The 12903-nt window shown below is 61.7% G+C and overlaps 1 protein-coding gene across 1 annotated transcript in view; it reads left to right on the forward strand.

Moving 5' to 3' along the window:
- CIC (capicua transcriptional repressor) overlaps positions 1 to 12903 on the forward strand; it is a 25906-nt gene that overhangs the window by 1612 nt on the left and 11391 nt on the right. Inside the window, 4 exon segments of the mRNA XM_027858152.1 lie at positions 2481 to 3817; positions 3819 to 4744; positions 4746 to 4893; positions 4895 to 5336. Coding sequence (XP_027713953.1) covers positions 2516 to 3817; positions 3819 to 4744; positions 4746 to 4893; positions 4895 to 5336 — 2818 coding nt within the window. The 5' untranslated portion in view covers positions 2481 to 2515.

Consider the following 12903-nt stretch of genomic DNA (forward strand, 5'->3'; position numbering starts at 1 on the left):
AGGGCACCCAGGGGTGGGGAGGGGACTGCAGGGAGAGAGGACCTAGGAGTAGGGAGAGGGCTGCTGCAGAGAGAGGTCACCCAGGGGTGGGGGGGGGGCGGGAGGGGGAGGGGACCGAGGGGGGGGGGGGGGGCGGCAGGGGGAGGGCACCCAGGGGTGGGGAGGGGGCAAGAAGAAGAGAGGACAGAGAGATGGGGCCCAGGAGAACAAAGAGGTGGAAGAGATAGCCGACTTGAGAATTGGAGAATTTAGATGACAGGGAGGTCAATAGGGTACTTGGGAGGGGGACCGAGTAGGGTCATAAAAGTCTAAGGAAGGGTGGAAGGAGAGAGGTTGGGATACCTAAGGGAAGAGGGGTGACAGGGTAGGACTTGAAAAGGGCAGTAAACAAGGACAGGAAGAGCCAGGAAGGAAGGGACCAAAAGAGGCTGGGTGGGGGGCGATGAGAGAAGCGGGCAGTGGGGTTGGGGGGGGGCGATACAGGACTGAGAGCAGAGACTGGTGTCAAGGCCAAGGTCAGCAGGCTGACTTCAGGCACTGTGAAGGGCTGTGGCTGGTGGAAGTGCCCAGAGGTAGATGACCTATGGAGGAGGACGACCTAGCGACCGGGGCCTGAGGAGGGCCTGGCACTGGACAAGGGCAGAGCAGAGGAGGCTGACAAGACCTTTCAAGCAGTCGGGGAAGGAATAGGGACTCAGTGCCTGTGGAGTGCACACAGAGCTGGGGAAGAGACGGTCCGGGGCATAAAGGGGAGATGGGCTGAAAACTGAGGCAGCGCCCCAGAAGGGCATCAGGTGGCACAGGCTCCTGATGCCAGGGATAAGGAGGCCTCACTGGGCAAGAAGTGGGGAGCAGAAGCCTTGCCCCCAGGTGCTTCCTCCCCAGCTCTGAGGCTGCTGGAGGTGGGGCCCACACCAGGAGGAAAAGCTGGGACTCCCTGCCCAGAGGATGTTCACCTGGGAGCCTCAGGAGAGAGAGCCTGCGGGGCTGAAATCATGGCAGGCAGTGAAGAGGAAGGAACAGAGGAGGTCTTCTCCCTTCCTAAGCATGGTGGAGGAAGGCTTGGGCCAGTCCAGTTGGGAGATGTGGGCCCAGCCAGCCAGTGGCAGCCCCCAGGGCCTGACACTCCCTCATGCTCAACTCCTGGGATGCTTACTTAGGCCTCTGCCTGCTTCTCTCGGTTCAGACTAAAGTTTTTATTTTTATTTTTTTAAAGGCAGTTCAAAAAGGGGCGGGCCAATGTGAACGTTCAGGAAGTGTGGGTGAGGTTAGGCCACTGGGCCTGTCTGTCCCAGTGTGGACTCAGCCTCCTTCTCTTCTCTTTCCCTGCGTGGCCCAGATCTCCTTCCTAACCTGGAACCTAAGACCCTGGGGTGTGGGGGGGTGGGAGTGGGAGTGGGAGTGGGAGTGGGGTGGGGCAGAGCCTGGGGGGCTGGCTTGTACTTTGGAGGCAGGAAGGCCCGAATGGGTGTGGGGTGTGTGTGTGTGTGTTTCTGTCTGTGTGTATAGACGTGTGTGTGTGTGTGCGTGTGTGTGTGTATGTGTGTGTATACACATGCATGTGAGTTCTTATTAGTAGAGGGCCGTGGGGTCTAAGACATCTTTCAGTGCCTTGTTATGGTGAGCTGTCTGCCGAGGGAATGGTGGGAGTCAGGGGTCCACGTATCTGATTTGTGGTCTCCGTGATGGGTGTGTGCAGTCTTCCTCATGTCATGGGGCTGGGGGGTACACGCACGCACAGTGTGCCTTACAGCTGGCTCTGAACATCTGCCCTAGACATGCCAGGGCCTGCTGGAGGGAAGGAGGGAAGGTGGCGGGGAGGGTACAGGCAGAACCGCTGAGAGCACAAGGTTGAGGGGAGCGTGGCTGAGCAGGCCCTGACTCATCTGGCAAGGGCGGTGGGCTGCACGCATCTGGGCAGAGAGCGTGGCGTTTTTCTTGCCAAGGTGTTTGCCTCTGGGAACAGAGAACCCCAGAGAGCTAGTGGAAGAGACTTGGGCTAGAACCTGGGAGGGTTTGTGGCCTCATCACTGACTGGCTGTGTGAGACCTTGGGCAATGAATTATCTTTTCCTGTCTAGGCCTCAGTTTCCCCGTGTGTCAAGTGAATTCAACATTAGCTTGTTGTGAGGATCAAGTTCCAAAATATAGATGAAAATGTCTGTAAGCCCTAAGGTACCTTGTCAATTAGTGTTGCCCAGGCTGAGAAACTGTGACCCCCTAAGCAGTCGTCCCAAAGCAGGGGGGCAGAGATGTTCCTATCGGATGGAGCAGGGCCCATTGAGGGGTTGAACTCAGGAAGCATTTATTAAGTCCTTTCTGTGTAGCAGGCACTGCACAAAGGCAGAAACCAAACCATCCCTGGAGCCCAGGCTTGGAGCCCAAGGCCACGCAGGTAGTGAGTGGGAGGCCTGGGCTTAGAGCCCCACTCCTCTGGCCTCCTGCATCCCAGCTCACCTCCCCTCTCCTCCCTCCCTGCAGGTGTCTGCGAAGACAGGCCGAGGAAGAAGACAAAGATGAAACCCATGAAGAAAGCGGGTGGCCTTCCTGGCCACGGCGGCAAGTCCCCTCCAGCCACCAGGGCCAAAGCCCAGAAGCGCCGGGCAGTGGCTGACGGGGGAAGGGAAGAGGAGGAGGAGGAGCAGCAGGAGGGAGAGACGGCCCCCGCGGAGGAGGAGGAAGGTGAACGAGAGGAGGCAGGGAGGGCCCCGGATGTGGAGGCCGCCCCACTGAAGCTGCCCCCTTCGGGCCCCACGGAGGACCCCACTCAGCCTCTCCCCCCAGCTGAGGACCCGAAGGGGGAGGGGGAGCACGGGCGCTGGGAACCTTCCTTGAGCCGAAAGACCGCAACCTTCAAGTCGAGGGCCCCCAAAAAGAAGTACGTGGAGGAACACGGTGCTGGTGGCGGTAGCGGTAGCGGGCCGGAGGAGCCCCTAGCCACCCCTGAGGAGGGCCGGGCCTGTGCCTTGCCGGCCCAGCCACCTGCCTCCGCCCGCTCCTCCTCCACAGACACAGCCAGCGAGCACTCAGCTGACCTGGAGGAGGAGCTGCCTGAGCCCGGCCCCCTGGCCCCCTGGCCCCCTGGCTCCACGGGGGCCGGGGCCTGTGACCTGCGCCTCCTGCGCTCCCAGAAGGTCCTAGCGCGGCGGGATGGGCTCTTCATGCCTGCTGTGGTAAAGCAGGTCCGGCGCAGCCAAGACCTTGGCGTCCAGTTCCCTGGAGACCGTGCCCTCACCTACTATGAGGGAGCGCTGGCTGGTGGCGTGGATGTGGTCCTGGATGCCACCCCGCCCCCCGGGGCCCTAGCGGTGGGCACGGCCGTCTGTACTTGTGTGGACCCCGGCGAGACGGCCTATCGTGAAGGTGTGGTGGTGGAGGTCAATGCCAAGCCGGCTTCATACAAAGTGCGCCTCAGCCACGGGCCTCCACCAGGGCTCCCACTTACCCCTCCCCGCAGGGACAGGGAAGCCATTTGGGTGGCTCGCTCTAGCTTGCGTCTCCTGCGCCCTCCCTGGGGCCCCGAAGAAAGAAGGAAGCTGCCTCTGGAAGCCACCCAAGGGGAACAAGGAGACGAGGGGATGCAGAGAGAGAGCCCCCCCCCACAGCCACCCCCTCAGCCTCCCCCCCAGATGCCCCCTTGCCCCCCCGGACTGGAGGCCAAACAGCCAGAGGACGCCGAGGTCTCCAAGATCAGCTTTGGCCAGGCAGCTACGGAGGAGGAGGAGGAGGAGAAACGGCCCCCTGCCTCTGCCGCCGCCGCCGCCTCCTCTGCCGCCCAGCCTCCGCTGCCGCTGCCCCCGCCCCAGCTGCTCTCGCCGCCCCCCCAAGTCACCGGCTTTCGCTGGGCCTGGCCGCCCAGCCGAGCAGCCCTCTCCTGGCCAGGACGGGGCAGGGGGCAGTCGCAGCAGCAGCGTGACCTCCCTGGAGAGGGGGGCAGCCCCGCCGGCTCGGGCCCGGACGCCCCTCACGGCTGCCCAGCAGAAGTACAAGAAGGGCGACGTGGTCTGCACACCCAACGGCATTCGGAAAAAGTTCAACGGCAAGCAGTGGCGGCGCCTGTGTTCCCGCGATGGCTGCATGAAGGAGTCCCAGCGCCGAGGCTACTGCTCCCGCCACCTGTCTATGCGCACCAAGGAGATGGAAGGGCTGGCAGAGGCGGGCTCAGGCCCGGGGGCGGGAGGAGCTGGCCGCCAGGCCGCCCGAGAGGGCAGTGCGGAGTTTGACTGGGCCGATGAGACGTCGAGGGACAGTGAGGCCAGCAGCGTGGCGGCCCGCGGGGACTCTCGGCCCCGCCTGGTGGCGCCTGCCGACCTGTCTCGCTTCGAGTTTGACGAGTGCGAGGCCGCTGTCATGCTGGTGTCCCTGGGTAGTTCCCGCTCGGGAACGCCTTCCTTCTCACCTGTCTCTACCCAGTCTCCCTTCTCACCGGCCCCCTCCCCTTCCCCCTCACCCCTCTTTGGCTTCCGGCCAGCCAACTTCAGCCCCATCAACGCCTCGCCTGTGATCCAGCGCACGGCCGTCCGGAGCCGTCATCTGAGCGCCAGCACCCCTAAGGCCGGGGTGTTGACCCCGCCAGAACTGGGCCCCCACCCACCGCCCCCTGCCCCCCGGGAACGCCATTCCTCAGGCATCCTGCCTACCTTCCAGACCAACTTGACCTTCACCGTGCCCATGAGCCCTGGCCGGCGGAAGCCAGAGCTCCTGCCACACCCGGGGGGACTCGGGGGCCCTGGCGGTGGGGGGGGGCCCAGACTTTCAGAAGAGTGACAGCCTGGACTCTGGAGTGGACTCTGTCTCCCACACACCTACACCCTCCACCCCGGCCGGCTTCCGGGCTGTGTCGCCGGCTGCACCCTTTCCCCGGTCCCGCCAGCCGTCCCCGCTGCTGCTGCTGCCCCCCCCCGGCTGGCCTCACATCAGACCCCGGCCCCTCGGTGCGGCGGGTGCCAGCTGTGCAGCGTGACTCTCCCGTCATTGTCCGAAATCCCGACGTCCCGCTGCCTTCCAAGTTCCCTGGGGAGGTAGCCACAGGCGGAGAGGCCCGTGGTAGCGGCCAGCCCAGCAGGGCTGGAAGAGAGCACCCCGGGCCACCCGGGGCTAACAGTGGGAAGCCGGGCCCGCCTCCGCCCCTGCCCGCCCCTGTCCCTATCAGCGTTCCCCCCGCTGGGCCGGCCACCATGGCTCAACCTGGGCCGGCTTTTGGATTGGCCTCCTCTCCGTTCCAGCCTGTCGCCTTCCACCCCTCACCTGCCGCCCTGCTGCCTGTCCTCGTGCCCAGCAGCTACCCAGGGCACCCTGCCCCCAAGAAGGAGGTCATTATGGGCCGGCCCGGGACAGGTAAGCAGCCCCCACAGAAGGTGGGCTGTGAAAGCAGTGCCTTTGGGGGCAAAGAAAGGGCCAAGGCTGGGATGAGCATAACCTTCACGCGTAGGAAGAGGTACTTTCCAAGACTAAACAAACACTGTCGCAGTTGGGGGGCGCCTTAGACATGATCAGGGACATCCCCCTCATCTTGGAAACTGAGGCTCAGAGAATGAGAACTAGCTAATACTTCCGTAGCCCTTTGAGGACTACAAAGAGCTTTATGTATATATGTTTGTTTAATAGGATGCTCACAACTACTCGGTGAGACAGGTGCTATTAGTATGTCCATTTTGCAGTTGAGGAAACTGAGGCAAACAGAGGCTCAGTGACTCGCCCCAGGTCACCCAGCTAGGAAGTGTCCGAGGCTGGATTTGAACTCATGTCTCCCCGACTCCAAGCCCAGCACTCTGTCAGCTGTGCCCTCCCCACTCTAGAGCAGAGAAGGCTTTTCTCAAGGCCGCACAGCAGTCTCAATTCCATTTCTCACATTTGAATGCCATGCTGGAGGAGGCAAGGTAGGGACTCTGCACCCATTTCACAGATGAGGCCTTCAAGCAAAGGCTGGTTTGCAGGAGCAGACTTCTTTTCAAGTACGAGTTGGATTAGATTAGATCCCTTCCGACTCTGAGATCCTGGAGTTTGCTCTGAGAAACTGGTTTGGACGAATTAAATGATTTGCCCAGAGCTGCATGAGGGCCAGGTGACATCTGAGCCTTTGAGATTGCTTTTGCACCCCAGGGTGTGTGTCTCTACAGGCCAGGCCCCACCCCAGACCACCAGTGCTGTGACCCTCAGAGGCCCAGCAGGTGTGAGGGCAGAGCTAGGGCATCCTGACCCTCTCCCTCCCAGCCAGAGTCAGCAGGCATTTGCTTCCGCTCTGGGACGGGCCAGGGCAGGCAGCAGGCGCCCCCACATTCTGGGCATTCTGGGCATTGCCTGTCCCAGGCAGCTGCTGCTACTGCCTCCCCCACTCCAGGCACCCAGGGAAGGGGTCCAAGGCTCGACAGGCCCCAACCTCACTCCTAGCATCTCCCCGCCTCCCCTGCTGCCACCCGTCACAAGGTCTCCCTCTTCTTTCTTTCCCTGATCTCCCAGTTTCCCAGTTCTCTCCTGGAATCTCTTTGGCTTGGCTTTGTCTCTGGGCCTTTCTCGGTTTCATCTGTTCAGGCCTTGGCATCTCTCCAGGTGGGCTTCTTGCCTCGGGCTCTCTCTCTGGCCCTCAGACCCTCTGGGTGTCTCCCTCTGCCCTGGTCTGGCCCTGTGTTTCACTTCCGGATGGCTCCCCCGGGGGCTGCTTAGCCCAATCTTGGTTGTATCTCTCCTTAGTCTCTGCGGGTCTAGGTCTTCCTCCCTTTACCCTTTCCTAGTTCATCTCTCCATCATCCTTCGTCTTCTCTTGCCCGATGCCCTGGAGGCTGCAAGACCTCAATTTGGCCAACATTGATTAAGCCCCTAACTGTGCCAGGCCTGCAAAGCCTGATGAGAAAACTTGGACCATCAGCCCCTCAGGGGATCTGTAGGTGGTGGGTCCTCAGCTGCGTGGGTGCTGCCAGGGAAAGTAGACCCTGCCCAGCCAGCCTTGGATAGCTGCCCCTCGCTCCTTTTCTCTGCCTCTCAGTCTCGGGGCCTCTGAGCAGCAGGCTCTTTTTCCACCACCCTGACTGTGGCCCTCTGTCTGTCCCTGCCTGGCGCTGGCCCTGTCTCCCTTTCATCTTCTCAGGCTTTCTGTTTCTCTCTGCCTAGCTGTCCCTCTCCAGGCCTGTCTCTTGGTCCTTTCTTTTCTCTGTGTTGCCTCCCAGCCCAGCTGGCTGAGCTCTCCCGCTCGCCTCCGTAGGCCTCTGTTTGGCCTCTGGCTTCTCAGTGTCTTTCTTTCTCTCTTTCTGGGCCTCAGTTTTTCACTTTCAACAGTCAGAAATCTGCTTTGAGCTTCCTGGAGCCAGGCCCCCTCTTCCAGCCCACACCTGTTCTCCCAGTGCGGCAGGAAGGTGTGGGGCTGCCAGATCTCATCCTAGGCCTGTCCCTTCCCCATGACCCTCCCTGGGGTGCTGCACCTGTGACCCTCGCCCCCAGCAGCCAGGAGATCCGGACTGGTGGGTGGCATTGCCCCTTGGGCCCCCACACTTCCGAGCTATATACTTAACTTCTAGGATCAGCATCAAAATCCTCCTGTGGAGGAAGTTTAGGACAGCATATGAGATGTGGATTCCCCACCCCCACGCTGCCAGAGGAAGAACCAGGGTCAGAGAGAGAGGGGAATGGGCAGGCCCGCAAGTGGGACCCCGGGCAAGGCCTGCCAGAGGACTGTCTTCTCTGGAGGACTAGTTTAGCCCAGTGTCTCTTCTCTGCCTCCCCGTCCTGTTGTGCTCCAGAGGGCACTGAACGTGACTTGGGAGCAGCACGGTAGCTGGGGCCCCCTCAGGCCTCCTCTGGTCTCCTCGGCTCTCTCAGGCTCACGCTGCCCCCTACCGGCCACGGTGAGGCTGACAAGAAGGGGGCCGTGGTGGGCTGGAGGCCCAGCCCCTCTCCCGCCCCTGAGCACCCCACTAGTGGTGGCTGCCTGGCCGAAGGAGCCCCTTGCAGCTCTGGGCTTCTTGCCCAAGCCCCAGGTCCCCACGCTTGCCTCAGAGCTCTTTGCCAGCCCTGGCCCCATAGGGATGCTGGGGTTGCGGCCCAGGGATGTCTCCATCCCCAACAGTGCCTGGGGTGCCCCCTACAGGCAAGTGGGGGGGGGGCAGGGCCTGTCTAGCCCGCCCCATTAACCCTGGAATGATCGAGTCTCTCAGGCAAAGGCTCCCCCCACCACACCCCACCCAGCCTAGACCTGGGCAGGGAGCTGGGCCTCTGGAGGGGGAAGGGGGAAGCCTAGCCGCAGACCAGCCCTGGTGCCAGCTGGCCGGCTCCCCCAGCGCGGCCCGCGTGGGTGTCAGGCCGGGGGGCCCCGGGCTGGGGCCAGCTCCCTCCTTGCCTCCCAGCACAAAGCTGCTTTGTGGGGCCGCGGGTGGGGGGGGGGGTGGCCCTGGGCCAGGCAGTGAGTGGAAAATCTCGTGAGCTGCAGTCCCTGCCTGGGGGGGGAGACCCAGATCAGTGAGGGGATGGCAGTGACTCCCATCCCCTGGCCCATTCCTCCCCTTCGAGCCCCACCTCTGCCGCTTCTCCATCCCATCCTGCTTTCCTCTGCTTCTGTCCCTCTGTGTCCTTCCCTATCTCTCCCCATATCTCTCTTCCCTCCCCCATCTGTCTCTTCCCCCTTTTCCTCTGGAATTACATAACTTTCTCTTCCATCTCTCCCCGCTTCCCCTCACTGTGGAAGTCCATCTCGCCCCTTCCTTGGCATCTCTCCCGCCTCCTTTCTCACTTCTCCCTCATCTCCCCTGGATCTCCATGTCACTCCCCTTCTGCCTGTCTGTTTTGCCCTCATTCCCCCTGCTTTCCCCAATGTCTTTCCCTCTCTCGTTTATCCCTGTGGCCCGTGGCTCCTCTCTTTCCCTCCTGCCTTCTCTCTGCTTCTCTTCCCCCACCTCCTCCATCCCTTCTCCCTGACTTACACTGACTCACCCCCACCCAAGCTATTTTTAGCCCCCACCTCCCATCCTTTCCTAGCTCCACCAATCCTCCCGCAGTTCCCTGGGTAACCTTGGCCCGCTGTGTACGGGGTAGGTGGGATGCAGTATGTGTACAGAAATGGGGATACTCAGCTTATTTCAGGGGAGCTTGGGGGCGGAGTGGCACTCCTTCGTTGAAGGGATCTGGCAGGAAGAAAAGAAAGTCGTGTAGCTCACTTAAGGAAGTCTGGTAAAGTTAGGAGTCTAGGAGCCCTGGACTGTGAGTCAGAGGACCTTTGACTGAGGTCTGGGCAGGGCAGCCTATCTTGGTACTCTGGAGAAAGCAGCTCTGAGCAAGGCCCGTGACCTAGCAGGGCCTCAGTGTTCCCATCTCTCAAATGGCCTGCTTTCCCGCACTGGTTGAGGAAAGGTCTTTGTAAACCCAACAGGGCACCATAGAAATGTGCACCAACGTCATGTGAGAGGAGAGAGAAACTGAGGTCCAGAAATGGGCCAAGTCCTCTACTCTGAATGTGTGTCAGAGCAAAGGCACAGGGTTTGGAGGACCTGGCCTCCTTGTACTAGGTAGATAGCTGCTAAGGCCTCTTCTGATCCAATTGGTGTGAGCCCACTGAGGAAAGTTGGGCAGGTGCTGTTAATCTTAATATGCAGGTAGGGAAATTGAGCCTCCCAGAGGGAAAGGATCTGCCCAAGATCATATAGCTTAGAAACTGCTGAGCCTGGACTAGAAACTGTCTTCCAAGTCTAGAATCACAGAATCTAGTCCAGCTTCTCACCTTTTACAGGTCAGGAAATTGAGGCCCATAGAGTAGGAGTTCCAGAGTTAGGATTGGAACCTAGAGCCAGTCCTTTTTCCTCTGTCCCCCTGCTCATTGAACTCAGGCCTCCCTCATTTTATGGCTGGGAAAGTGGGAGCCCAGAGAAGAAGGTCTTTGCCCAAGTTCACACTGGAATTGGGGTCCCAGGCAAGGTGCAGGTGGTGGGCGCTTGGTGCCTGCAGACCTGACTGCCTAGGTCTGTCTGGGTCTGTGCCTGGGAGTCCCCAGGCATGTCTCTGCCTGTGTCTGGGGAGGTGTCTCTCCATCTCTCATCTTGAAGAGCCCAGTGTGTTTGTCTGGGGAGTGGGGTGGGGATAGCGTTGGAGGCAAACTGTCAGGGGAGGAGACCTGGGTTCCCCTTTCCCCTCTCAGTGGTGACACCATGTCTGACCTGCCGGGCCTCGTCCCATTGTGATTGATGTGAATAGTGTGTCTTCCACATAAACACACGCACATCTCCCGGTGGGGCCCTTGTTCTGGCGGGGCCCTTGTTCTGGCCTCCGGAGCCCCCTGGCTGAGCAAAGGGGGAGGGCTGCAGGCCTGGGCTCTCATAGCCTAGAGCAGAGTAGGAGGGGGGAGGATTAGCTCAGGTTCTGAAGCCTCCCCTCTTCCCCTTAGAACAATGACTGCTAAGTATAGGTCTGGCATTGTGCCCAGGGGAAGGGGGGGGGCCTTCCCGCCCAGATTCCAAGGTTGGGGAAGGCCTCCTACCCTCCCCCCTGCCCCCCCATCTGTATTTCCAGATGTTATACAGAGGAACAACCCTTTGGAGCCAAGTGGGAGACATGAGGGGCCCTTGGCCCCTGGTGCCTCGGCCTGAGAGCAGGGACAGCCCACAGAGGCCGGCCAGCCCAAACGCCATCATTGTACAGATGAGAAAACTGAGGCCTTGGCTCCCAGTCCTGTCTCCTGTTCTCCAGGGAAAGGCCGAGGGTGGGTGGGGAAAGTCAGGCACAAAGGCATCAGCGTGGGGTCTGAGTAATGGTGGAAACCTGGGCAGTAAGGAAGAGGTTAAGCTCCAGGTGGGTGACTCACCGACTGGGGAGGGGGCTGCGGGGAAGAGAGAGCCGGACACATCGATTTCTGGGGCTGCTAGTTGTCCCAGGGGCAGTGAGGTAATGCTAGCTGATGAGTCTGGAGTTGTGGAGAGGAGGGGGAAATGGAAGGCGGGGCCCCCTAAGAGTGCCCCCTTTGCTTGCGGCTGCTGCTCTCTGGAGGTTTGCATGCCCTCCCCATGGGGGAGGGGCCAAGGAGGTCGGTGGGTCCCCAGGACTGTGTGGTTACGTCTCTTGCCTCTTCCCCACGATCTCTCCGTGTCTCTGCCTCTGTGTGCAGCCCCTGGCCGAGTGTGCTCATCTCTGCTGTCCCTAGTACTGGCTGTCAGCATCCCCTTTACCCCTCATCCCTTTCTGCCCATTGATTTGGCTGTGTACTGGTGTCTTGGTGTGGGCTGCTGCCTTGTGTCCTCATTTGACTGCCCCATTTGGGGAGTAGAAGAGTCTTTGCGGGAAGAGACTCTATGGGGGGAGAGAGGGGGCAGCAGCGGGTCCTAGTCAGGGGGGCTTCTAATTTCATGAACTTGGCAGTGTGACCTTCATTGAGAAAGTCCCCCACTTTTTTCCCTGGGCCTCAATCTACTTCTCAGCAAAACGAGTGGGTTAAACGAGGTGATTTCTGGTGCCGGGCCCTAGTTCTGATGTTCTGTGACATCTGGTAACCCTGGACAAAGACCCTTCCCCACATGGGGCCTTGTTTCTCCCTTTGTAAACAAGTGAATTGGAGCAGGTAGCCCCGGGGTGCCGAAGTGCTCAAATTAAGAACCACAGAATTTCACAGCTGGAAAGGATGTCGGTTATGATCCAGTTCAGGGGTTCTTAACTTGAGGTCCATGGACTCCTTCCGCCCCCCCCCAAAAAAGATTCGTGGACAGATTTCGGAGCATATGTGAATTCAGATGGGAAAAAAGACAACCTTATTTTCACTAATGTTCGATTGGCTTTCCAATCCAGTTTTGTTTTATGCATTTAAACCATGATTCCGATGGGTCCTTGGATTTGCCCAGGCTGCCTGCATGCCCAAGAGGTACACCCACTGATTCTGGTCCAACTTTACCATTCCAAACGGGAGGAAACGACGCTCAGGGCTTGGGGAAGGGCCGTGTCCAGGGGCCAGAGCTGCTCTTGTAGGGTCCTGACAGTTCGGGCCCCCAGCCCCTCCCCCAGCCTGCCCGCTCCGTTCCACGCTGCTCGTGCGTGCGTGGTCCCCGGCTGGGCGCCCATGTGCGTGTGTGTTTGTTTGCGTGCGTGCGTACGCACGATCGGGGCGGGGGAGGGCGGAAGGTGGGGGCTCTCTGGGACCAACTGGCCCCGCCGCCGCCGCAGCCAGGCAGGCCGCCGCGCGCCCTGGGGGCCGCCCGGCCCCGCCCCGCCTGGCCCCGCCCCGCCTGGCTCCCTGCCTTTGGTGCAGTGCGCCCTCCCAACCCCCTCCGGTCCCGCCCCGCACGGCCCCGCTTGGACCAACCGCCGTCCGCCCGCCCTGCCCTCATTTGCATGTGACTGACGTTCCTCCCCCCCACCCAATGGGGGTGGGTGCGGTGGGACCTGACCCGCGCGCGGCGGCGGCGGCCAATGGGCGCACCGCTCGGGGGCCGGGCCTGCGCGGAAGGCCCCTCGGGGCGGGCGGGGGCCGCAGGGGGGGGGTTGAGGGGGGGAGTGAGTGAGTGAGTAGTAGTGGCGGGGCGGGGAGAAGGCGGCAGCGACTGCTCTTGCTCGCTCGCTTTCTTGTTCGCGCGGACGTCGCGAGCCAGCCCGACGAAGGGCAGGGCCGACCGGCAGGCAGGAGGGCGAGGCAGCAGCAGCTGTAGCGGCGGCCGACGCCGCGCCCTCCCCGAGGGCTGAGGGAGCCGTTAGCCGCGGTCCGAGGCCACCAGAGGAAAGAGGCGGCGGCAGCGACGGCGGCTTCGGGCGGAGGAGGGGGGCCGGCCGTCAGTGCGCGTGCGCGTGCGCGCGCCTGTCAGCGCGGGCGGGGGCGGTGCGCGATGCCCCAGGCCCCGGCCCCGTGACGGCCCCCGCGCGGGGGGAGAGGGGCACGGGAGGGGGCGGGGTCGGCGCGCGCTCGCTAGCCCGCGCCGGGCCCCGCCCCCTCCCCCCCTCCCTCCCC

Source organism: Vombatus ursinus, unplaced genomic scaffold, assembly GCF_900497805.2.
Source record: "Vombatus ursinus unplaced genomic scaffold, bare-nosed wombat genome assembly UNPS02012758.1, whole genome shotgun sequence".
In the NCBI taxonomy this organism is placed as follows: domain Eukaryota; kingdom Metazoa; phylum Chordata; class Mammalia; order Diprotodontia; family Vombatidae; genus Vombatus; species Vombatus ursinus.